This window comes from Macrobrachium nipponense, chromosome 12 (genome assembly GCF_015104395.2).
Source record: "Macrobrachium nipponense isolate FS-2020 chromosome 12, ASM1510439v2, whole genome shotgun sequence".
Lineage (NCBI taxonomy): Eukaryota > Metazoa > Arthropoda > Malacostraca > Decapoda > Palaemonidae > Macrobrachium > Macrobrachium nipponense.
The window spans coordinates 21,104,365-21,131,855 of NC_087205.1; the positions used below are offsets into that span (position 1 = coordinate 21,104,365).

General features: G+C 42.1%; 1 protein-coding gene and 1 long non-coding RNA gene across 3 annotated transcripts in view; one reads left to right on the forward strand and one right to left on the reverse strand.

The window, feature by feature from the left end:
• LOC135224402 (uncharacterized) overlaps nucleotides 1-1,640 on the forward strand; it is a 34,428-nt gene extending 32,788 nt beyond the window's left edge. Inside the window, exon 4 of the long non-coding RNA XR_010316719.1 lies at nucleotides 1,511-1,640. This is a non-coding gene — a long non-coding RNA (uncharacterized LOC135224402). The remainder of the gene's footprint in view (nucleotides 1-1,510) is intronic.
• LOC135224401 (mitochondrial disaggregase-like) overlaps nucleotides 1-27,491 on the reverse strand; it is a 143,558-nt gene that overhangs the window by 17,002 nt on the left and 99,065 nt on the right. For both annotated transcript variants that reach the window (XM_064263374.1, XM_064263373.1), the window contains 4 exons: nucleotides 17,791-18,549; nucleotides 16,305-16,459; nucleotides 1,635-1,788; nucleotides 952-1,056 (listed from right to left, as the gene is read on the reverse strand). In XM_064263374.1, the coding sequence (XP_064119444.1) occupies nucleotides 952-1,056; nucleotides 1,635-1,788; nucleotides 16,305-16,459; nucleotides 17,791-18,549 (1,173 nt within the window). The remainder of the gene's footprint in view (nucleotides 1-951; nucleotides 1,057-1,634; nucleotides 1,789-16,304; nucleotides 16,460-17,790; nucleotides 18,550-27,491) is intronic.

Consider the following 27,491-nt stretch of genomic DNA (forward strand, 5'->3'; position numbering starts at 1 on the left):
AGATTAAAACCAGCCTACATCCCAGACTGTGGTGGTCTTGCTTTGCCTATGATCACACAGCCAAAGCCTGTGTTCGGGTCATGTCTGACATCATCCAAACATTAATTTCCGGGTTTCAAAAGGCAGCCACCAATGCCTGAGCAAGAGGTTCCGATTCCTTCAGTCAGAATCGTCTTTCACAGTTGCATTTGATAACTTTGAGGTACCATACTCGCTGATGTATGAGAACATGCTTCCAGTGTCCTTGATTCAACCCAACCATATCTAGCTGCTCGACATAAAGATGTGATTTTGTAAGTGTAGGATATTTCGGACATCTCTGCTCTTCCTCCTTTCAAGCAGATCCTTGTCAAGATGTGGGCATTGATGTACAAAATGATCCTCATTTGCTCATCTGTAGTCCACCTAAGATGGTTCATGGATCTAGCTGATTTAAATCCTGATCCAAGAAATCTGACCCTCGGGCCAGCCTTTTTGGCTGCCCTGGCTGCCTCAGAGCCTAACCAAGGACCTTTAGGTCTGGAAGAAGCTCTGAAATTCCTTGCAACAGATTTTCCTCTTGCCAATGACAGATCCTGTACCAGTGGAAGTATTAAAAGGAGTTACATTGAAAATTCAACACCATATACAAGTCTTCATCAATCCTCACTTATTATGACAAGTAAAATAAGTTTAAATTGATGTATGGGCATTGAATACAAATTTCATATTTCCAGGTAAGTAAAATAAGTTTATACTGTTGTATGGACAAGTAAAATAAGTTTAAACTGTTGTATGGACATTGAAAACAAATTTCATATTCCAAGGTTATCTGCATATGTGAAGTTTTACTTTTCTTCTGATTTTCCCACTTACTTTCCCAAGTGTTACTTTATGAAGGTCATTATTCTTTTAAAAGCTTACACAGTGTAATTACAATATACAAATTATTTAAAGTGAATACAGACTTACCTCGTGTTTAATAGACCTTGCTCCATAATATACATTGTACCCATCAGCTAATACATCAAGAATAACAGGATCCCATTTTAATTCAATGTTGTGCTTTTCATGTGCCTGGAAAATTGAGTTTATTTATCATCTCCATGAGCAGAATAATCAACATCAATTCTCCCTCATACATACAAAAATTTCTTAATATAAAAGAATCATAAATTAAAATATTTTCTCAATGTAGCATTAACATTGTTTCTCAATGCAAACATTTGTTTTACATGCACTTAACCTGCCATAAAGATTTGAGAAGATATTACTTGAAACTACAACCACCTAGATTTCTATAAGAACACACAATCGTGAAGAACTGACTTTAATGTTCAGTTCAGGCATTGCTACTAATAATGTAGTAATTTCTTAGGAAAATTTTGTGCTTTCTGCTGTTACAATTAAGCCTGAGAGTTAAATTTCCATCATATTAGGGTTATACCTAAGACTACCAGAATAACCAAGTTAGACTGAACTAATTGTATTTTAAATTTACAAGCATTTTAAATTTACAATTATTTTACAGGAAAACCTATGCTACTATATGTCAATTTTGATTGGCCTTCTCACTGGTATACCAGCATATTGAAGCACACAAAGATACACATAAACAGGAAGGTTTATATGCAAGCTGGAAAAGCTCTACTTACCTGCTTAACCCAACGATCAAGCTCCATCCTCACAAGTTTTAAAAGTTCAGATCGTGAGAATGGAAGGAAGTAGACAATCTCATTGATCCTCCCAAGGAACTCATCACGTTGAAAATGATTTTTTAATATTGGACGAACAATTTTCTCCTTGAACCTGAAAAAAACTCAAATAATGCATAAAGAATGAAATTCGTGGATCAAGACTGTTATATGGAAACTTTTATGATCCAGCTCCCTTACTGTTATAAGGAAACTTTTATGATCCAGCTCCCTTACTGGTTATGAATATGTATTTACTACTGTAAAATATAATGGAATCATAGTAAGAATAACTTGAACAGAGTTGCTTTTGAATTTTGTTTGAAACAAATAAAGACACCCAGATCTATTTATGATAATTATTTATGTTTCATGAATGCAAACCTATCCAAGTTACAAATACCTTATTGCCAGCCCTCACTGATAGATCAGACTCAAGTCAGTCAGTCATCAATAGTCAAGACCTCTCTAATGAAGGCAGCCCATATCTCTCCAAACACCAATCTCAACAAGTTTGTGTATAGAACCATGAAATGCTAAGCCAATTTGTGAGGGTGGGACGCAGGCCAGACATATACTATTCAGGCACAGAGACAACTGGATTTAGCAGAAATTTTCCAGTTGGGTAGACTTCATCAACATCAAGTAGGTTACCAAAGGTGATTAACTTTTGTCTCTCAGAAGCTGGTAAGTCTATCTGTCCTGATTTAAGCTGGATAAAAGTTGTGATCTAGATACCCTTCTAAAAACTGCAGAATATATTGAATGTTTGTAATGGATAAAATGAAGTAAGAGTGAAATATAAAGAATAAATTCCATGCAGAGTTCTCTGAATATCCAACAGTGGTAAAAAAAGACAATGATTATGATACTGGCAATATCAAGGCTGGAAAAAACCCACACACATGCACGCACTTAAAGGGGAACTTCTGGTTATTAATAGCCATTAAATTTTGTCAAACAGAACTTGTAATAAGCTAAAAAATGAGCCATTGCTCGAATCTGTACATAATCCCATTATTTAACAAGTTAATTTCAAAGTAGTGCCGAGGTACTTCAATGGAGAACGCCATTTATCCAGGATTCTACTATGTTGCCACCTGGCGGATTAGTACCGATGACGTAGTGCAGCAGTCGCCTCACAATAACAAGAGCAGCGAAGCGCACATATTGTAGAGTATTCGTCCTCGGTATTGTCCTCATGCTTTAGGTCAATTCATTCAAATATCATCAATTATGCCAATTTGTATGGCGTTTGGTTGTGCCAATACTTTCGGCAAGTGTCCAAAAGGCATATCATTCCACAGGATTCCATCAAATAGAGATAAATCAAGCTGCTGGCTGATGGCTCTTCGAAGGAAGGATATCAACATCAAAACCTTTCAACCTACGACGCAAACCGTTGTCTGTTCGGACCATTTCTTGCCAACAGATTTAAAAGATGACATTAGGAGCAGGTTATTAGGTATGGCTATGAAATTTATATAATATGTTATGGAAACTTAATTTCCCACTAAACAGACCACGGTACCGATGAAGATAAAGCGGCTAACTACTGCTATCTATACTATGGTGCCTCCACTTGTATACGTTTGAATTGAAATTTATTCTTGTCAATCACCACATGCGTGGTGTGATGGGGTGAACAGCATTTTTCTAAACGTATATGTGTGTATGTGTCCATGAATTGATGAGGGCCTTCACTTAGTCCTTTTTAACTAGTTTAATTGATGGGGTTTAGAATTTAGGGATGTATATGCCTAACTAGGGATCTTCAGGCTGCTACTTTATTTACCATTTTAATCTCATATTTTCAGCTGACAAATACAAACCAAAAAATAATCTGAAGATGCTGTGCCCTCGGAATAGTTCCGCCTGTCTGAGCCTACTGCAACATGACATAACGCATAACAGATAAGCCACACAAAATGCGGCGCCATGGTGTGATAGAAAATTGGTTGTAAAAAATAAGAAAACGCCCCTTTCAAAAAAAATATTCACCAGCGCTACTTAACCCTCTTACGCCGACTGGACGTATTTTACGTCAACATTTTTTGTCTCCCGTGTGCCGACTGGACGTATTTTACGTCGACTTACAAAAGTTTTTTTTAAAATTCACGGAAAAATACTTATAGGCCTACCAGCCTAAAACTTTTGAATCACGCGCCTTGGGGGATGCTGGGAGTTCACGGATCAAGGTGTTGTTTTGTTTACAATCATTATGCAGGCGCGCAAGCGCGAATTTCTTTCTTGCCGCACTAAAAAGTATCTGTGACACATCTCGGAAATTATTTCGTCACTTTGACATAATTTTTGTACCATTGTAAATTAGCCATTACATGAAGTATTATATATGAAAATGTGTGCATTTTTATGTAGAATACAACAATAAAATACTCATGATTGTAGCTTTTATCAGTTTTGAGATATTTTCATATAAATAACGATAATTGCCAAAATTTCAACCTTCGGTCAACTTTGACTCTACCGAAATGGTCGAAAAACGCAATTGTAAGCTAAAACTCTTATATTTTAGTAATATTCAATCATTTACCTTAATTTTGCAACTAATTGGAAGTCTCTAGCACAATATTTCGATTTATGGTGAATTTATGAAAAAACTTTTTCCTTACGTCCGCGCGGTAACTCTTCCGAAAAAAATCATACATGTGATTGTGGTAATGTTTGCACCATTTTAAAATTAGCCGTTACATAAAGTTTTATATATGGAAATGTGTGCAATTTCATGCACAATACAACTAAAAACAACCCATGGTTGTAGCTTTTATCAGTTTTGAGATATTTTCATATAAATAACGATAATTGCCAAAATTTCAACCTTCGGTCAACTTTGACTCTACCGAAATGGTTGAAAAACGCAATTGTAAGCTAAAACGCTTATATTCTAGTAACATTCAAGCATTTACCTTCATTTTGCAACAAATTGGAAGTCTCTAGCACAATATTTCGATTTATGGTGAATTTATGAAAAAAATAACATTTTCTTTACGTCCGCGCGGTAACTCTTCCAAAAAAATCATACGTGTGATTGTGGTAATGTTTGCACCATTTTAAATTAGCCATTACATAAAGTTTTATATGTGAAAATGTGCGCAATTTCATGTAGAATACAACAAAAAATAATTGAAGGTTGTAGCTTTTCTCATTTTTGAAATATTTGCATATAAATCACAATAAATAGAAAAAAAACCACGTTCGGTCAAATTTGACTCTACCGAAATGGTCGAAAAACGCAATTGTAAGCTAAAACTATTACAGTCTAGTAATAGTCAGTCATTTATCTTCATCTTGAAACAAATTCGAAGTCTCTAGCAAAATATTTAGATTTATGGTGAATTTAAAAAAAAATCTTTCCTTCCCTCCGTGCGCGGATTCTCCGCCACAAATCTCCGAAATGCGTACGTCCCATTCTCGGAATATTTGCTCCGTTTCATATTAGGCATTTCATAGAGTTTTATATATGAAAATGTGTGCAATTTTATGTAGAATAAAATGAAAAATATTTGAAGGTTGTAGCTTTTCTTATTTCCGAAATAATTGCATATAAAAAATATATATATAAAAAAATTCGACATTTGGTCAACTTTAACTCGTCAGATATGGTCGAAAACTGCAATTGTAAGCTAATACTCTTACAGTATAGTAATATTCAATCATTTGTATTCATTTTCAAAGAAATTGGAAGTCTCTAGGACAATATTTAGATTTATGGTGAATTTTTGAAAAAAATATTTGTTTACGTCCGTGCGTTACGAATTCATGCATTATTTTGTGATAATATTTTCTCAGTGTTGCTTTTATCGTTTTACAATGTGTTATATACCAAAATGATCGCAATTTAGTGTACATTACAGCGAAAAAAAAGTAACTTGTTACCTTTAACCGTTTTGCGCACAGTGCAATTTGAATACAATTATATATGAAATTTCGTTTTTGCGCTATCATATATCGCATTATTTATATATGATAATGATAATTTTTTTCATTTCTGATGGTTGCATACTAAACTTCAGCCAATGACAAAAAAAGGAACCAAAAATGAACTCTTAATCTTGAAAACTAAGTGCGCTGTGATTTTTTGAAAAAAATATTTTTTCTGCTTCCGCGCTCACTCTGAAACACCTCCGGCACACGGGAGACAATTTTTTTTTACCGCTTCGGCGTAAGAGGGTTAAAAGGGATTTTGACGAAGGAAAATTCTATTTCTGGGCAAGGGCCCGTGTCGCCCAGTGAAATGTCCCTTTAGCACACATTTCTAAGGTAAATTATTGCTAACATTATCAGAGAAAAAAGCTAAATTGGAAATGTCAGAATATTCTGACTCGCTCACCTTATATAAAAGGTGTCGATATGGTTTCTGGGGCGAGTGAAATCACTACCACGGGTCTCTTACCATTTAGATCCATCCTTCTTCGAAACCCCCCTACCTGAGAGGGCCGATGCAAGGCCCGCTCCCAGCTACGACTACTACTAGCGCCCACGACGCCATCACTAGCGCCTCTACTGGTCATCCTTGGAGTTAGCCTGTCAAGCTTGGGCCCAAGGGTGGGGACAGAAACAGGGTGGGATTTCACTGGGCGACACGGGCCCTTGCCCAGAAATAGATTTTTCCTTCTTCAAAATCCCTTTTCTGGGCTTAGTCCGTGTCGCTTCGTGAAATAGTACCAGAGAAATAGCCACAGGCTTGAATAAGGATATAACATGTGTAAGGAAAAAATAAAAAACATTAAAAAATTTAAGTACTATAAACTAGAAGGACTTATGAACTATAAATTATTATAATACATACTTAAGATTAATTATGATAACGTTACATTAATCTTAAAAATTAAATACAAAATCACAAATTCAAAGATATGCGTGAGTAATCCTAGCATAAAAATAAGGAAAACATCACAATATGTGTACCTATGGCACCTAAGGCATAGAAAAGGCTACATGGTGGCAGAACCGCAGGAAGAACGTCAGTGAGGCAGGTAGAAAGGAGATCTAGATCTAATTACTAATACTACTTAAGCAGTGTCAGGAGAAACTGTGTTTCCCGCTGCCACTGCTGGGAATTTAAGAGCTTCTAAGGACTTGAGGTAGTGACGTTTGAACACTGTCGGAGATTTCCAGCCTGTATACTTTTTCAGATCATCAAAATTCATATGCTGAAAGTAGTTGATCGAGGTAGCTACTCCCCTAATATCGTGAACCTTGGGGAATGAGTCTGGGTTGGCTTGTTTAATAAAATATAAAATCTGCTGCCTAATTCCTTTTAAGGAAATGGTGCCACCCTTTTCCCTCATGAACAAAGGGCCAGAGGATCTCATGGCTGTCCTGGTAAGATATGCTCTTAAGGCAGTAACTGGACATAAAGAAGGGTCCTGAGGAAGAGGGAGGATCTTCCAAGGGGCCCATCTCATTAATGGATCCTCGATTTTAGCTAAGAATTGACGATCCGGAGAAAGTAAAACTTCTCCTGAAGGGAGAAATTCTATATGACCCGAGTCTCTAGATAGAGCCGACAGTTCAGATACCCTGGCTCCAAAGGCCAGAATTAGAAGAAATAATGTTTTCCTCAGGAGGGGCAAGAAATCACATGAGTTGTTATCAGTGTCTGAGGCCAGCTTGAGAACATCATTTAAGAACCATGACACAGAATTAGGCCTCTCTGAAGGTCTGAGCCTAGCACAGGCTCTAGGGATAGATGAAAAATAGGAGTCTGTTAGATCTATTTTAAAACCAAACTGGAAGATCTTCTTTAGTGCTGATTTAGTAGTAGTAATAGTACTAGCTGCTAAACCTTTTTCAAATAATGATCTAAAGAAGGAAATAGCCAGGTTGGTAGTCATGGTTTGAGATTCGGTCCCCCTCAGAAAATTGGCTAGTTTTTTAACAGCTGAGTCATATTGACGAAGGGTCGTTTCTCTTTTATCCGATTCTAGGAATAGGATGTTTTGAGGATTGATATCAGCATCCCTTTTAGCTGCAAACTTCATGAAGTCAATAAAGTTAGGGTTTTGAGAATCCCTGAGGAAGCGAACACAGGCTTCATTTGCACTAGTTGGGATTGCTTGGGATTGGGAATCCGTTGAGGCCGGAGACCCAATTCCAACAGGAGTGGGAACCAGTTGCTCTTGGGCCAATTGGGGGCTACTAGGGCGACTTGTCCCGTGAAGGTCCTGAGTTTGCACAGTACTTTCAGAAGAAGATTCACTGGAGGAAACATGTAGATCTTCTTCCATTGATTCCAGCCTATGGCCATGGCGTCCATGGCATAAGCCAGAGGGTCCAGGTTGGGAGCCACATAGCAGGGAAGCTTGTGGTTCGACTCTGTGGCGAAAAGATCCACCTGGAGCCCTGGAATCTGTTGACAGATCCAATTGAATGACCGCCTGTCCAGAGACCACTCCGACTCTAGAGGGACTGAGCGAGACAAGGCATCTGCTATCACGTTCTTCACTCCCGCTAGGTGTGTGGAGGACAGGTGCCATTTGTACTTGGCTGCCAGAGAAAATATGGCTATCATGACATGGTTCACATGGCTTGACTTGGAGCCTCCCCTGTTGATGCAGTGTACTACTACTGCACTGTCCAACACTAGCTTGATGTGAGATCCTTTGGCTGGTTGAAGTCTTTTCAGAGTGAGGAATACCGCCATAGCTTCCAGTACATTGACATGGAGCCGGCGGAATGGAAAGGACCAAGTCCCTTGTACCTTTTTGTACTGAGAGTACCCTCCCCAGCCGCTTAGTGAAGCATCCGTGTGGATATCTAATGCCGGCGGAGGGAATTGGAGAGGGATTGACTTTGATAAATTCTTGGGAGGCGTTTGCATAGCATCGCCGGGATAGCGGACAACTTGTCCCGGGACTTGTTGTTTGCCCTTGAGCGCCAGACGCGGTTTATGTCCTTGAGTTTTGCCTTCAGCAGAACGTCTGTTACTGAGGCGAATTGAAGAGAGCCTAGGATCCTTTCCTGGCTCCTTCGAGATGTCTGTTTGCACTTGAGAAATTGTCTGGTTGCTTTGGCTATTTCTCTTCTCTTTGACGACGGAATTGACAGTGTGTGAGAGTTTAAGTCCCACTGAATGCCCAGCCACTGAAAGCGAGAGTCCGGTGTCAACCGGGACTTGGTCTTGTTTATCTGGAACCCTAAGTGTTCCAGAAACTGGATTACTTTGACCGTTGCTTTGTGGCATTCTTCGATGCTTGTTGCCCAAACGAGCCAATCGTCCAGATACGCAACTACCATTATTCCCTGAGACCTGAGTTGTTGAACTACTGTCTCCGCTAATTTCGTAAAGACCCTGGGGGCTACATTTAGCCCGAAGGGCATTACCTTAAAGGAGAATGCCTGGTCCCCTAGCCTGAAACCTAGGTACGGGCAGAAGTGTCTTGCCACTGGAACATGATAGTATGCGTCTGTAAGATCGATAGAGGTGGTGACGGCCCCACGGGGAAGTAAGGTCCGCACCTGCGAGATAGTCAGCATTTTGAACTTGTCGCAACGAATGAATAAGTTTAGACGGGACAAGTCTAGAATTACTCTACGTTTGGTTGAGCCTTTCTTTGTCACGCTGAACATGCGACCTTGAAACTTTAAATGCCTGACTTTTGACACTACCCCTTTCTGAAGGAGTTCTTGGGCATACTCTACCAATTCCGTTGTTGGTTGTTGATAGAAGATCTTGGATGAAGGAGGACCTTTGGTCCAGCTCCATCCTAGGCCTTTGGACACAATGCTCTGTGCCCAGCTGCTGAACCTCCATCTGTGACAAAAGAGGAACAGTCTCCCTCCTACCTGAGGGTTCTCACTGGCTTGGGGCAGGTCGAGACCCGCGCCCTCCCCATAAGTGCTTCCCTCGGCTGGATGCTCTTCCGCCGCCTCTCTGGCGAAAGGCACCTCTAGCCCTGCTGCCTCTTCCGAACCTGTTGAAAGGTTGGAACGACTGGCCCTCAAACACTGGGTTGAAGGCCGGAGAGAGAGCAAAGGAGGTGGAAGCTTGACCTTGAGGAGTCAGCAGCAGAAATTGTTGCTGAGGCTGTGTCTTTGATGTAGAAGGCTGTGGCACTTGAGAAACTGGCACTGCCTGAACTACCTGCTGTTGCTGGGGAGCCTGGAAAGGCTGGAATTTCCTAGGCTTCTTGACTTTCTTGGATGAAGAAGTCGACTCCGGCTTCCTCTTACTGGAGAGGCCCCAGCGGACCTTAAGACTCTGGTTGAGTCTTGTCGCCTCATACTGAACCGAATTGACGACCGATTCTGGGAAAAGGTTGGCACCCCAGATCGAAGCCGCTAGCAACTTATTCGGTTCGTGGCGGGTGGTGGCTTCCTGCAGAACATGTTTTCTGCAGTTACGCCTCGCCACGATGAAATCGTACAAATCACATTGTACAGTGTGTAAAATGTGATTTGGCTATTAACTTGAACAGAGGTTCGTTACCATAAGTAACGGCCGAAACCTCTGTCATGACCAGAGTACTGAGTGATCTGGATAGCCTTGTACGAGCGTCAAATTCAGCCTGAATGAGACTGTCTGGATGTCTGGGAAGCCCTTCGCTGAACTGTATGATAGCGCAGTCCGGCTTTAATTTCCCGACCGAAAAGGTGGCCGGGAGATCTGCCCATAGATCTTCCATACCAGGAAGGAGGAGTGAAGTGGGCTCCGTTTCCCGGAGCTGTGGCATCGGCTCGTCTCTCATAGCGGCCTGCATTGTTAACTCCGTCACCTTTGTGGTGAAAGGAATGGGAGTCTCTCCGTCCACCACAAACATGGTGAAAGCGATTTTAAACGCTTGAATCCTGGTATTAATGCAATCCCAGTCTTCCAGGTTTCTTAGCCAGTCACGCTGGGCTTGATCCCGACCGAAGATGACGGTCTCTTTTGGGATCTTATCCTCCCTCCTCATAGCTGCCTCCGTAAGGCGGGGGTAACCAATGAAGGGGGGTTGCAGGTTTGCCGGGTGGAACTCGAAGTCCTCAATCCTTCGAGTTCCACAGTCCGCCAGCGTTAGCATCCAGTCCTTAAAGGGGGCATAAGACGATATCCTCCAGATTTACTCGCCGTGTAAGGAGGGAGGGTGTTGTAGTCCGGCATGGCCTGAGCTGCCACACCTGGCTGAGGAAGAGCTGTCGTAGGGTTCTCCCGGAGACCTGCTATGAGGTTCTCCTGGTTGGCCAGCCTCTCCGAGATGGCCCGGATTGACTGACCTGACTCCTCAAAGGAAGAAGAGATGTGAGAGAGCATCTCTTGGAACTTGTCCTGAACCAAGTTCCCTACCAGACTACCCATTTGCTGCATAATGTTTGCAGTAAAGGAGTCCGAATCGAAAGAACTAGGTTCCTGCTTCTCTCTGGGAGTCTTAGGGCGTGCTCCTGTAGAGGTTGAAGGCTCAGGATCAGACAGGAGCTGAGCCTTGTCTCTGGAGGACTTTCCTCTGGACCCTTTAGAGTGAGAAGACGACTTGGGCTTCTCTGCTCCGGGATGGTGAGCCGGAGACCTTTGAGAACCGCTCGAAGCCGCCGCCTTAGACAGCGTCTTTTGAAGCGTCTTTACTTCATGCTTCCCTTTGACCTTAGGGATTGCCTGGATGGACTTCGGTCTAACTGAAAGCTCATCCTCAGAGAATCCTTGGAAAGACGAAGAAGAAGGGACAGGGGAAGAAGATCTAGAATGGCTCAAGGGTAAACCTTGAGCCCCTACCAAACCTGCCTCACTCAACCTCCTACCTGCTGCCTCTACCGCCATGGGCTCGAGGTCCAGATTAAGAGTTGCCACTTCTTTCTCGATTTCTTGGCTTCCAGGTTCCTCCAAAGCTTGGGCTACTTGATGTTGAATAGCAGCGATGTAAGGGGCCGCCGCTTCTGGGTCGACGTAGGAAGTCGCCTTGCAGCCGAGGAAGACAAGAGCAGCCATCTTCTTGTCAAGAATATAGGGCTGCCCCTTGGTAACGTTCCTTCCGAATCCGCCGACCCAGGCCTTCAGGGTGGTTTGGGCGACGTCCCTGACCGCTTGAGCAGTCTGAAAGAGAGGGTCAGTATAAATACTAAGCTACTTAGAACTAAATTATGTTATCACTTTTAATGATATATCACTTATAAGAATTGTATACATATAGGCCAAAATTATACATGATAATTTGATATCCGGAAGAGTATTTACTCCGGAGGTAACCTGATCTACCAAATCATAGCATTTGGAGCAACTCTCATGATGCCAGACAGCTAACTCCCCATAGCGGATGGCGCAGACAGCATGCGTGCGGCAGACCTCGTGCCCACAGGGGTCCTGCAGGACAGCGTTACAGCCAGATTCCTGGCAATGGGTGGCCTGTAAGTGAACAGATACATGAGTATCAACACTAACTAATTGGACTAAGTCCAAGAAGTGATATATCATAACACCGAAGCACACCGGAGTTACTTGACAGAATAAAGATCAGCCTCTACTTGCTCTCCTGCCGTGAGTGGTGGGTGGCCGATAGAACTGGTAAACTAGTTCAGTGCGCCTCCGGTGTTGCCGGAGGACGGAAATTCACCGAGGCAGTTACCTAGTCTATACGCCGGAACGAGGAGTACGAGAACGGCGGGGAGGAGCAGGTGGGGGCCAGTAAAAATCTTTGGCGGAGGAGCGTAACACCGCCGTAACAGATATCAAGATAAGCAGGTGGAGAACCCGGATGGTGAGCGGGGACTCCGCCGACCTAGCAGAATATAAAGAATGTAAATAATCAAAATTGAAATAAAGGTAACATGCATAAGGAAAAAACATGTGGCGGAGCTTCTCTGCAGTCACCAAACCTGAGGTCTGGCGGAGCCAGAGGCCCCAGCCGCCGGAGCGGGATGGAGGAGTGGTGACTCAGGGTGAGAGAGAGCTTGATCGGAAGCCGAGGAGGTCCGAGCACGGCCAAGCCGGGTGGCCAGCCGAGACCGACCGCACAGGGAGCCCCCCTGGTACCAAGGGTGAGAGCGGTACGAGCCGAGCCAGCCTCGGATGTCCCCCCTGCTAACTCCCGTATCCCCCCCGTGGGGAGGGGGAAGAAGGGAGGGAGCTCAGATGGTTGCCGGCAACGGGAGCGAGCAGGACTCCCCCCCCCCCCCCTAGAGGGGGGAGGAAGCGTGGGGAACAGCAGCCGGGTGGCTCATGGCGATCACCTGGCTCGTCGCGAACGTGGTGTAGGCCACGCGGTGAGACAGGCCAGGCGGTCTGAGGTGGCCTAGGCCACCTCTAACCGTCTCAAAGCATGAATAAAAACAGCTTAACACAACACGGGGAAGAAAAGAAGATAAATAAGCAGAAAAAGAGAAAGCAAGGTCCTGGAGAAGCTAGACGAGCCAACCGAGAAGGGAGGACGACTAACATCTCAGGGAGCTGGCCTCTGCCGATACGTAGGAACGGAGGGCGGTGGCCAGGGTGGTCAGGACTAAAAGGAAGGACCAATGTCCTAAGTGAGCCTAATACAGACCTAAAACAAAGGAACATGCATGCATGAACACTGAGCTAAGGAGCGATGTAGGCTACGCGCTCAATAGAGATTAGGAATCCCCGTGAAAAGCTAAGCATAAAACTACATGGTAAAGCTGCAAAATATGTACTGCTAAATATTCAAGCTACAACGGTATAGAGGACCGAAGAAGCGTGAAACAATGAAACACGTGGGGCGAGCCGCCCCAGATGACTCGGCAACCAGGTTGAAGGAGGTGCCATCTTATAACCTAAATAAAATTGGTTAAACGGGTCCCTGGCTGGCTAAAAATAGGTGAAACACTTCTAGCAGTACTTAACTTAGATGCAGTGATGGCTTGGCGTTCCATGATGTAGATAAATCCAAAAAGGAAAGCACAAAAACACAGTGAAGAAAAACACGTGTGAGCAAGATGGTGCTAACGAAAAGGATGACCGGTAGAGGCGCTAGTGATGGCGTCGGGGGCGCTAGTAGTAGTCGTAGCTGGGAGCGGGCCTTGCATCGGCCCTCTCAGGTAGGGGGATTTCGAAGAAGGATGGATCTAAATGGTAAGAGACCCGTGGTAGTGGTTTCACTCGCCCCAGAAACCATACCGACACCTTTTATATAAGGTGAGCGAGTTAGAATATTCTGACATTTCCAATTTAGCTTTTTTCTCTGGTAATGTTAGCAATAATTTACCTTAGAAATGTGTGCTAAAGGGACATTCCACTGGGCGACACGGGTTGAGCCCAGAAATAGAATAATACCACATATGGAACAGCTAAAATGCAACCAGAAGTTCCCATTTAAGGTTTGCAAATTTGATGTATACGAGGGGGGACCCAAAAGTAACCGGAATTGTGTCATAGAATTTTATTCAGTTATTGTTACATGTTTACAGTCTTATCACCTTCAAAGTATTCTCCATTTGAAGCAATGCACTTATCCAGACGTGTTTTCCACTGTTGAAAGCAATTCTGGAACTCTTGTGAAGTTATGGCTTTTAATGACTCCGTCGTTTTCTTCTGAACCTCTTCAACGTCTGCAAAACGTTTTCCTTTGAGGGCTTTCTTCATTTGGGGGAACAAAAAGAAGTCACAGGGAGCAAGATCGGGTGAATAGGGAGGGTGGGTAAGTGGGGTCATGCCATTCTTGGTCAGAAACTGTCTCACACTCAAGGCGGTGTGTGCTGGTGCATTGTCGTGATGAAGCCACCACCCTCCACTTTGCCACAGGTCGGGGCGTTTCCGTCTCACGACAATGCACCAGCGCACACCGCCTTGAGTGTGAGACAGTTTCTGACCAAGAATGGCATGACCCCACTTACCCACCCTCCCTATTCACCCGATCTTGCTCCCTGTGACTTCTTATTGTTCCCCCGAATGAAGAAAGCCCTCAAAGGAAAACGTTTTGCAGACGTTGAAGAGGTTCAGAAGAAAACGACGGAGTCATTAAAAGCCATAACTTCACACGAGTTCCAGAATTGCTTTCAACAGTGGAAAACACGTCTGGATAAGTGCATTGCTTCAAATGGAGAATACTTTGAAGGTGATAAGACTGTAAACATGTAACAATAACTGAATAAAATTCTATGACACAATTCCGGTTACTTTTGGGTCCCCCCTCGTAAGGCTGAGGTGGGGCCAAACAATTCAAACATGCTTCACCAAACCCACATCGTGTTTTAAAAGGCTCTTGTGGGTAGGACTCTTGCAGTCTAACCAACCTACAATTTTACCATACAAGGTGGCAAATGAGAGGTCAGAAGAGCAACATAAAAAGATATGAAGAATTGGTGTTGAGGTTTTTTTCAGTTACTGGCATGGGTATACATTCCCAAAATTCTAACCTGAAACAGAAGCATGTCCTCTCTTCATCTCCTATAAAATCAGAGAGAAAAATCATGACAATATACCAAAATAAATATTAACCAATAAATATCAACCAGCAATCCTTTCTATTATCAAGTGCCTAATGTCCATCTCTATACAACCTGCCAATTTAAGAAAAATTCATGCATATACAACATCAATTCCATACAATATCTCTATCTACTAATAAAACTGTTTAAAAATTATTGTAACTATATATGCCACAAGAATGACTAACCAAGTCGGTTTCCATATATCTGTAAAATTTCATAAATACAAACCTATTACCTTACAAATGTCTTACTGAATCCTGGTTACATACAAGAATCCTGGTTACATACAAGAAAAACAATTGTTTGATGGCAAATAACACCTTTCCACCATGGGAAGCAACAGATCTCACCTACCAAAATTATCTACCATTCTGTAGGCATGGTACCTTAAAATGGTGAACCAGTTAGTGGAAGTGGATGGCAATAAAATTTTTACTCAAGGAGTCAGTAACTGAAATTTATTTAAATTAATTTATAAGACCTGAAAGTCACATCGCTAAACTTACAGGTCTTGCCCAAAAGGATTTGTTATTGTATGAGTTAAATCCAGAATAAAATAAAGTAGAAGTTGGACTGACAGTTAGTAAGAGACCAAATGGAATGGATTAAAAATAAAATACAAAAAGCAATGTATCCCAACATAAAATGCCAAAAGCATAAAATGTTGCAAACAACTTAAAATACACTTGACAGAGGGCTACAAAGCTTGCTGCATGTACTGCCCTGCAAGACTGAAAAAAACAAAACTTTATTTGGAATGAAATCAGAGCATATGAAAAGCTATTTGCTTATAAGAAACAAAAGTGACTAAAATAGTTATACAAACTCTGTCAGAAGCTGGCATATCATTAAAAGCTGGTAAGCCTGACTGCCATGGTGGGCAGGTAGAAATAGTTAAGACTCAAATACCCACCTGTAAAAAATCTCCACTAAAATAATTTACGTAGTTCCAGAAAGCATACTTTTGTTTCATAGAAAACAAAAGAATAATTTAAAAAGATAATCCTCAATTCCTTCATCCTTCATGATAAAACAAACTGTGCAACATTTTGTAGTTAGGACAGCCTGAGCTGTCACTTGCTGCTAAGGTAAAACAACATAATACCATGGTAAAAGCTCTGTCCTTGGCAAGTACATAATACATTCAAATATTGTACAGATTCTCTAACTGTTAACACAGCTTACAAACATGTCCCCTTAAATTCTTAAACTCATAATGATGAATTTACAATGAAGACAAAAACTCCTTACCTACGAGAAATGGTTATAGTTTCTGTAATCTCTAGATCTTCAGGCTGACCTTCATATCGCTGCTTGGTAATTTTATCAGCTTCTTCTCTTAGCTGTAAGCCATACTCAGCAATTTCATCACTTGCCAGGTTGGAAGTCATGATAAAAATTGCATCCTGTAAGTAAAAAATGTTAAGGGACTACAATCATAGACTACCATCTATAAAACTAATATTAAAAACACACAAAATAAAGTTATTGAGTTTAAATATTTTATGATGTTTTTGTCTTTATATTCACTTTAATTACATATCAAGTATTCACAACTCCTTTACATGATAATGTCGTAAGTAATTTAAAAAAAAAACACTTTCTATGAACCCATTGTTTAGATTATCCAATATTTGTGGTCTTTACAAACCCTAGACATTTCATTCCTGATTTTAAATCTGATCACCTGCTGGCTAACTAGCAGCACCATACACAGACTCACTTACTCACTGTATCCTTAGGTTCAAGGCAAGTGAGGGCTTCACTTTTTATGTTATTTGCCTCCAACTTCAAAATGTCAGTAAGAGTTGGGAAGCAAGAGACTAACTGAAAGAATGGATAAGTTAAGTATATCTTAGTTTTACCAGACCACTGAGCTGATTAACAGCTCTTCTAGGGCTGGCCCGAAGGATTAGATATTTTTTTTACATGGCTAGGAACCAATTGGTCACCTAGCAACGGGACCTACAGTTTATTGTGGGATCCGAATTACACTTTATCAAGAAATGAATCTATCACCAGAAATAAATTCCTCTGATTCCACGTTGGCCGAGCCGGGATTCAAACTTCGGACCGCCGGATTGGCAGCCAAGCGCGAAAACCACTTGTCCAGCGAGGAACTGAAAGAATGGATAAAATATGGTAATAAAATAAGAACTTGAATCAGCTGCTTAACAAAAATCCCCCAATATAGTTGGCTGATGGAACAGAAAGACCTGGGGCTAATAGCTCATGAGAAAGATTAACAATGGAAGCCAAGTCTATACAGAGACCTGCAAGTTCATGGCGTACTCTTAAAAGGAAACTTGCTAGAAAGCTGCAAGTCAAAGGAAGATTGTTTGAGAGCAATGAAATACAGTTAGCAAACAACTGATTGATCAAATTGCAACAATAATTTTCTTAATAAATTACAATTCAACATGGCTGACCGAAAGGAGAAAACCTAACCCATACACCCTGTATAAAAATAGCTAAATCTAGAAATAAATAGCTTGCTGTTAGCAAGCTACACACAAAAAACAAAAATTATGGCTCTTACCCAGAGCCTAAGGATTCTCAGGCATACATACAGAGCTGCTAGCCAGCCAGCAGGTGATCTTCTTTTGCCTTTAAATTAGTAATAATGTGACTAAGATTTTTCCACACCACAAATTCAGCTAATGTAAATGATAGGTTTGTTGTTGAACAAAAATTATAATAGGAAGCTTAACAATGGACAAAACAGAATTTAGCTCACCTTGCATTCAATGGTATTGCCTTTACCATCGGTGAGCCGACCTTCATCAAACAACTGCAACAATATTGTCAAAACATCTGGATGTGCTTTCTCTACTTCATCAAATAAAACTACAGCATTGGGGAATGATTTCAATTTTTTTGTCAGCTGGCCCCCTTCATCATGCCCAATATAGCCGGGTGGTGACCCAATAAACTTGGAAACTTCATGCTTTTGCTGATACTCTGACATGTCCATACGTATAAACGCAGCATCCTTCCCTTTATGCAAGTATTGCGCAATTTGTTTGGCAAGTTCAGTCTTGCCAATGCCAGAGGACCCTAAAAACAAGAAAACCAAGGGATGCTCCTCATCGTACCAGCCATTCTCTTTTCGGCGTATAGCACCACATACAGTGGCTATGGCTCCTTCCTGGCCTACTATTATCTGCTTTATCCTCTGTTCAAGAGGAAATTTTCTCCTTTCTTCCATCTCAGTTTGTTTCTGCTTACTCTTATAAAGCTCAGAATGTCTCTGCATCATCTTTCTCATACCAATATCTTTCGCATAGTCTTCTGGCTTGAATCGGTACTCATTTTCCAGCATAGGGTTCCCTCCAGCATCTAACAAGTGACGTACACACTCCTGGCTATCAGCAAGTACAGCATAGTGCAGTGAGGTACATCCACGGAACATTTGATTGTGATTAAGTAAGGTGCTGAACTCTGATTCACGTATTACCTCCACACTTATTGGAGAGGTTCTGTTCTCTCTTGCAACCTACAAGATTAAGAAATGAAGAAAACAGTATTAATCATATTCAAAATTCAAATGACACAATACGTACTACTAGCTTAATAATGTAACACTTTAAATATCCAGTATCGCATATGGTCTTTACTACAGCATTTGACAATTTCTACTATTACAATACGCAGATGTAAAAAAATAAAAAATAAAAGATTACTGAAATACAACAGACTTTTAATTTACATGTGGATTATGTCCTGAATAAACTTAATTAATTTCAATTACGTACTTTCATAAGAATCGACAGTAAACGACTTGCATGCTTTCTGTTGCAATGTAACTTCACCCATTTATCAAGTGTTTGCCAGTGGTTCATGAAAATGTGATAAATTGCTTCCAAGCCCTCTACACATAAATTGTATGAAAACAAAAATAGTTTTTAATAAAAGTGTATATATGTATATGTATACATATATATTTATACAGTCAGTCCCAAGTTATCGTCGGACTTGGTTATCGGCGATCCAGTTTTATGGCGCTTGTCTAGCGCCATAAAATCGCCAATTTATGACACCATAACAAGAAGAATTCCGGTTATCGGTGCCATAAGGGTACTTATAGCGCCGATAACCAGTTATCAGCACCATGAGCTCCATTATGGCGCCATAAATCACTGAGTTTCGGTTAATGGCGGCTTTTGCTTATCAGCACTGACTTATTCGCGGATTTTTCTTTGGATCATAGCTACCCATTATTCACAGGAAATTTGCCTATTCGCGGGTTTTTTCAACAATAAATATTCACTAATTAGAGTATTTTCATGTTATTTTCATGAATAAATACATTTTTATGATACACAAATAATATACTAATTTTCAAATATTAATATTAATTAATACTGTACTATTAGTAAGTTTAAAAAGATTAAATGATATCAAATAATAACAATAATAATTCTCTCTCTCTCTCTTACAGAGATGTATGTTTTATGTATGATAAATAAATGATTTACTAATTTCCAAATATTAATATGTATTAATGTAACCAGCAATAATATAAATTCATTAGAGAAATACTATAATGAATCTACAGTGGTACCTCGAGATACGAAATTAATCCGTTCCAAGACAGCCTTCGTATTATGAGTTTTTCGTATCTTGGAACACATTTTACATGTAAAATGGCTAATCCGTTCCAAGCCCTCCAAAAACGCCCCAGTAAATTATATTTCCAGGCCTAAAACACATGTTCTAGGGTTACGACACCGATCCGACGGAAGAAATATGACTCCAAAAAGGCAAAATACTGTACATACTTGAGTAATATTCAACTGCATGTAATGTTCAACCCCATTTTTACTGCATATATTAGGACTTTAGTATATGTCCCTTAGCAATAACCCTAGCCTATGTTAGCGGTTGCTACTGTAGCCTAGTCTATGATTCTGACATCTAAACCTTAGAGCTAAAAGCTTAGAATATGCCAATAAAATGTATAAATAATCAGTATGTACTCATTTCAAATAATTATTAATTAATCATTAACTATAATACACAAACAAACAAAAAACAAACCTTCCAATCGATTGTTTACATTCAGCTCTTACGAGTATCAAACGAGCGCCAAGCAATCATTTTTCCTAGCACACAGTAAGCCATAAATTGTCATTAGTATCTCTCTTCAACTAATGAAACTACATATGTATACGTAATGTAATAATAAAACAGAAGAAGAATTCTAAAAAATACGTATTTGTTGGCAGTCTGATTTATTTTATATTTTATATCTAATTCACAATTTTTTTATTAAATGTATTGCATGTACTCATTTCAAATAATTATTAAGTAACCATTGACTAATAAACAAACAAAAAAACTTCCAAACGTTTGTTTACATCCAGCACTTACGAGTATCGAACGATCACCAAGCAATCACTTTTACACAGTAAGCCATAAATTTTCATTATCTCTCTTCAACTACTGAAACTACCAAACAGTATAATAACCATTCATTTCTATTCTTTATTCTATCTTTACCTAATGTTTTTTTTTTTTAATAAATGTATTGCATGAATAAGTTTTTCAATTTACAGCAACCTTTTACCAATAGAATACTTAAAGCACAAGGGGTAGATGCTGACCAATAGGAGAGCAGGACCTTATGGGGTGACTAGCATCAGGAACCAATCGGAGAGCGGGAGGATGGTGGCGAGTTTACTCAGTTGGCGGCGCGGGAGTTTTAAAATTGTTCTTGGTGGTCCGGGCAAATCCCGGGACTTTACAGCAAGAACCTTTCGTATCTTGAAAACTTTTCGTATGTAGAGCAGTAAAATTGTTCGCATTGGCTTTCGTATCTCGAGTTTTTCGTAAGTAGAGCCTTTCGTATCTCGAGGTACTACTGTATAAGATTTTAGTTTATAATTAAAAAATTATATAAGAATAAAGGAAAATCTATTCTACTTCACACCTTTCTTTTTAGATACAGGTACTAAGCTGAGGTCCAAGCTGTCAAATATGTCAAGTAATGTGACAGGATGGGGGACCTGTTGCCAACTAATGTTCATGTAATCTCTCTCTTTTACTGAGATGAGAGAATTTTTATGGTATTGTATGTAGCATAATGTATAATAACAATAATATAACTTAAATTACAAAGTTCATATGTGATAATATTTTAAAGGAATACAATAATCCTTCCATTTACTCTCTTAAACGAGGATAACTCTCTCTCCCCACAAGATACGTATGTCATATTGGTAACTCTATCCCTCTATTTTGGCTGGAAGTGTTAGAAGTGTAGGTATATATCTCTAAGGATACTACTACATTTTATGATAAAACAATAATTTACAGAACTAATTTTCAAATAATACACATTAAGTCTAATGAGATTAAATAATAACAATAAAATCTCTCTCTCTCTCTCTCTCTCTCTCTCCCTTCCTTACTTACATATGTTTATTTGTTTGTAGTATGATAAATATGATATTGTCATGATACAATAAAGTTTTATACATACTTACCTGACAGATACTTAGCTATAGACTCCGTCGTCCCCCGACAGAAATTCAAATTTTGCTGCACGCTACCGGTAGGTCAGGTGATCTACCGCCCTGCCCTGGGTGGCAGGACTAGGAACCATTCCCGTTTTCTAATCAGATTTCTTCTCTTCCACCTGTCTCCTGCGGGGAGGCTGGGTGGGCCATTAATCGTATATATCTGTCAGGTAAGTATGTATAAAACTTTATTGTATCATGACAATATCATTTTTATACATTCAACTTCCCTGCCAGATATATACTTAGCTGATTAGCACCCATTGGTGGTGGGTAAGAGACAGCTAACTACTGAAATAGACAGGTAAACAACATATGTTGTAGGTATTAATAAACCTTGGTTCCTACCTGATTAGGCGGAAGACTTCGTGGCTACTGCCCAGGAGTCTGCTTCGCCTCAAGAGCCTCAGCGAGATATTGATCTATGGCTAAGAGTTCTTGTGGGTCTGCCAATGGGGTCTTATCCACTTTCTCGGCAGAGCCTAAAGGCCTTTGTCATTGGGTGCTATTCCACTAACATGACAATACACCTTGTTCAAGGAGCACAACACCGATCCCGATCACCTGATCCTAACATCCATGTTAGTTCTAAGATTGCAAGGAGTTATCCCCAAGCTCCCTAAAAACAACCAATAACTCGAAACATAAAAAACATGTACACTTATAACAAAACACAAAAAAAAAAAAAATTTGTACCCCCCTACTAGCCATACATATCCCTGGTCCCCTACCAGCAATGACACCAGCCGCCCGTGCGACATCAGCATGCTTGCTAATAGGAAACCAAGCACATATCTGACAAGAGGGTTTATGTACATTTAAGATAAAATATTTAAGGATCAGTCTTTGCTCCAAGTCCCAGTACTGTATCTGCTGATACAAATGGACCAAGAGAGAAGCTATTTATTCATAGGTTCAACTCTTCACATCCTTCAGGTAATGAGATGCAAAAACTGAATTGCATCTCCAATATGTAGTATCAATGATATTCCTTAGAGACATATTCTTTTGAAACGCTAGCGACGTTGCTACTGCCCTTACTTCATGAGTTTTAACCCTTAGAAGTCTGAAGGATTCATCCGGGCAGTTCTTGTGCGCATCAGTAATTACGCTTCTCACAAAGAAGGCTAAGGCGTTCTTAGACATGAGTCTTTTGGGGTTCTTCACAGCACACCAAAGACCTTGTTGACAGCCTCCCATCTGCTTCTTTTTCTCCAAATAAAATTTAAGAGCTCTAACCGGGCAGAGAGACCTCTCTATCTCTATGCCTACCAGGTTAGATAGGCCTTTTACCTCAAAGCTCCTGGGCCAAGGATTTGATGGGTTTTCATTTTTCGCCAGAAATAATGTCTGGAACGAACAGATAGCCGCATCTCCTTTAAACCCCACTTTAGAGTCCAGAGCGTGCAATTCGCTCGTCCTCTTGGCCGTCGCGAGAGACAACAGGAATAAACATTTCCTAGTAATGTCCCGGAAGGAAGCAAGATGTAGAGGTTCGAATTTGTCCGAGGCAAGGAATTTCAGGACCACGTCCAGATTCCAGCTAGGTATTCTCGGAGTCCTTGATTTCGAAGTCTCGAAAGACCGAATCAAATCGTGGAGATCCTTGTTCTCTGCAATCTCCAGCCCTCGATTCCTGAATACTGAAGACAGCATACTCCTGTATCCCTTGATGGTAGACACAGAAAGGTGCGATTCCTCTCTAAGAAAAAGGAGGCAATCGGCAATGTTAATTATAGAGGTACTGGAGGAGGACAGCTTCTTTTTCTTACACCATCTCCTAAAGACTTCCCACTTCGATTGGTATACTCGTTTCGTTGAAGATCTGCGGGCTCTAGCGATAGCGCTTGCAGCTTTGCGAGAAAATCCCCTCGCTCTGACGAGTCTTTCGATAGTCGAAAGGCAGTCAGAGAGAGACCGGGGAGGTTGTGATGAAACCTCTCGAAGTGGGGTTGTCTGAGTAGATCTGTTCTGCTTGGCAGAGACCTGGGGAAGTCCACTATCCACTCCAGTACCTCCGTGAACCATTCTTGGGCTGGCCAAAATGGGGCTATGAGGGTCAACTTCGTGCCCTTTGAAGCCACGAATTTATTGAGTACTTCCCCCAGGATCTTGAATGGGGGAAAGGCGTAGGCATCTAGGCCCGACCAATCTAGGAGAAACGCGTCGATTGCAAAGGCTCTTGGATCTTCTACTAGTGAACAAAAGATCTCTACTCTTTTGGAGAGGAACGTAGCAAATAGGTCTATGTGAGTCCTCCCCCACAGGGACCACAGACTTCGACACACTTCTGCGTCCACTCTGTGGGGAGGACCTGCTTCCTCCTCCTTAGCCTGTCTGCTCTCACATTTTGTATCCCTTGTACAAATCTTGTGAGGAGAGTTATACCTCTTTCCTCTGTCCAGGTTAACAGATCTCTTGTTAGCTGATAGAGGGAGAATGAATGAGTCCCTCCTTGTTTGCGGATGTAAGCCAGAGCCGTGGTGTTGTCCGAGTTTATCTGAACCACCCCGCCTCTGACTACCTCCTCGAAGAATCTTAAGGCCAGGTGTATGGCTACTAGTTCCTTGCAATTGATATGCCAGACACTTGTTCCTTTGTCCAGGTGCCCAACACCTCCCTTGCTCCTAGCGTTGCTCCCCATCCCGACTCCGAAGCGTCGGAAAATAACACTTGGTTGGGGTTCTGCAGGGCAAGTGACACGCCTTCGTTCTTCTTTAGAGGAAGGATCCACCACTTTAAGTGATTCTTCACCTCCTGTGGAATCGGAAAAGAGTCTGAGAGTTGCCCCGTCTTCCAACTCCAAACCTTTTTCAGGAAAAACTGAAGAGGGCGAAGGTGAAGCCTCCCCAGAGTGAAGAACTTTTCTAGCGAGGACAGAGTCCCTAATAGGCTCAAATACTCCCTCGCTGGACTGTGTTCTCTCTCTAAGAAGCTCGAGATTCTTGACAAGCCTTGAGTGATTCTTTCTTGCGAAGGAAATACCCAAAAACCCCGAAAATCCATCTGAATCCCCAGATAGACCAAGTTCTGGCTGGGGATCAGTTGCGACTTCTCGAGGTTTACGAGTAATCCCAGAGACTGTATCATATTTCGTGTTATCATCAGGTCCTCCAAGCACTGGTTCTCCGACTTGGCCCTGATCAGCCAGTCGTCTAAGTAGAGGGAGATGTTTATTCCCTCTAGATGAAGCCATTTTGCTACAGTCGCCATCAGGTTGGTGAAGACCTGTGGAGCTGTAGACAGGCCGAAACACAGAGCCCTGAATTGAAAAATCTTGCCCCCTATCATAAACCAAAGATATTTCTTTGACGAGTGGTGAATGGGAACGTGGAAATATGCGTCTTGTAAGTCCAGAGAGACCATCCAATCTCCTGGACGTAGGGCTGACATCACCGAGGAGGACGTTTCCATTCGGAACTTCTTCTTCTGTACAAATCGGTTCAGCGCGCTTACGTCCAGTACCGGTCTCCACCCCCCCGATGCCTTTGGTACTAGGAAAAGGCGATTGTAAAATCCCAGGGAGAGTGGATCCTGTACAAGTTCGATGGCCTCCTTTTCCCACATTTGATCCACCATTTGAAGGAGCGTATTTTTCATTACAGGGTCTCTGTATCTTGCTGACAGTTCCCGAGGAGTAGAGGTTAGGGGAGGACTGTCTTCGAAGGGGATGATGTATCCCTTCTTTAGAACTGAAACCGACCAAGAGTCGGCTCCTCTGCGCCCAGGCTCCTGCAAAGTTCAGGAGTCTGGCGCCTACTGGTGCTTGGAGGATAATCAAGTCATTTTCCTTTCTTGAAGGGCCTGAAGGAAGACCTTCCTCTCTTATCAGAGCTCTTCTTTCTGGAAGGGGGACGAGCCGTTGCACCTCCACGAAAGGGCTGCTGAGGAGGACGAGAGTCCTTCTTACTCGTAGAAACTACAGGGTGACTCTTCTTCGTAGTCTGTACAAGGAGGTCTTGTGTTGCCTTCTCAGTTAGTGAGCGAGATATATCTTTCACCAACTGAGAAGGAAACAGATGATCTGACAAAGGGGCGAACAATAACGCGGTTCTCTGACTAGGAGAAACAGCTTTTGACAAAAGGGATCCATACACCCAGTTCTTTTTCAGCAAACCAGCTCCAAATAGGGAAGAAACCTCTCCCGAACCGTCTTGTACCGCCTTGTCCATGCATGCCAGGACGCTATGGAGAACTTCTGGGTTATTAAGAAACTCCGAGTCCTGAGACTTCTTAGCCAGAACTCCGAGAGACCAGTCCAGGAAATCGAACACTTCTAATATGATGAATAATCCTTTAAGAAAGTGGTTCAATTCTGAAATGCTCCATGTCGATCTGGCCGATCTGGAGGCATCAACTAGATTAGAGAAGTCTGCGTCTGCCGATGCAGGGAGAGAAAGACCCATAGTCTCTCCTGTCCCGTACCAAATACCTCTCTTTCCAAGGAGTTTGGAAGGAGGCATGCAGAACACTGTTTTGCCCAACTCTTTCTTAGTGCCCATCCATGAATCCAGAGACTGGAGGGCCTTCTTCATAGAAATTGCTGGTTTCATCTTCAGGAAAGCAGAGGACTTTACTGTATTAGTACTTGAAAAGAGCAAACGAGGAGAAGGAGGAGCGGCTGGGCTAAGAGAGTCTCCATACTCTTGAAGTAATAAGGAGGCTAATGTCTTATAGTTAGAGAGCCCCTCATTTGTAGGGAGCTCATCTTCTGACACTTCTTCTAAAACTCGATCAGAAGAGGGAGAACGTTCTCGTTTGGAGGAAGAGTCTTTCCAAGACCTTCTACGATCTGAAGGAGAGGTGCTTCTGTCTGGGGAAGAGTCACCAATTTCGGATACGAGTCTAGTCGAATCTTGCCTCATGGAAGAATTCCGACTCCTGACTCCTGGCTCCTGACTCCTGACTCCTGACTCCTGACTCCTGACTCCTGACTCCTGACTCCTGACTCCTGACTCCTGGCTCCTGGCTCCTGCCTCCTGGGTGACTCCTCACTCCTGGCTCTTGGCTCCTGCCTCCTGGGTGACTCCTCACTCTTGGCTGGCCCCACACGCCTGATCGGCTCCTCGCACCTGGTAGGAGTCTTGCGCTTGGTTGACTCCTCACTCCTGGAAGGTGCCGCACGTCTGAACGACTCTTCACATCTAGCAGGAGCCTTACGTTTGGTTGGCTCCTCGCTCTTGTTAGGAGCCTCACTCCTGATAGGAGCCTCGCTCCTGGCGGCAGGGACCTCCATACGTCTGGAGGACCTCTTGATGGGGAAGGGAAGTGTCTTTCCTTTGAGGAGGTTCCTTTGAAAGCACTCCCACCAACGACGATATCTACTCTTGCATAGATAGGAGGAATCTCTTAGTAGCCTCCTCTTTCTCCTCTTCGGGAGGAGGAGGAGGAGGAGGGGAGGAGTCCATGGGTTCCACTCCAACTACGGGTGACAATAGGGCTCTCTTTGCCCTCTTAACATCCGAAGGAGACTCCTCAGGGAAGCGTTCCGGGCTTGAGTCAAGAGTCGGCGCCTTCCAACTCCTCTTCAATGGTCGCGAGCGATCAGAATCCCTCCAATAGCGTCTAGGAGACGAAGATCCCGACGATGAGAAACACTCACGCAGGACGCTTTTGCAATAGCGATCCCTGGCAGTCTGGGGTGTCACAGAGCCTGCCAAAGGGACACCTGATCGGTGGGGAATCTCCACAACCTCCTTACGGTTTTTGACATTCCTTCTCCTCTGGGCATGGGAGCTTGGAAGAGGTCTAGACCTGGGAGCGTTGTGGAGCCGACCAGATGCCCCCTCCACTACACTGGGGACACTCACATCACTGTCCACTGTACAATCACTAGCCTTACCTTGCAGAGCAGCCATTTTGTTTTCCATGATCTTGAAGGCTGCTTTTAGATCCGCAAGTTCTTTTGCCGAATCTA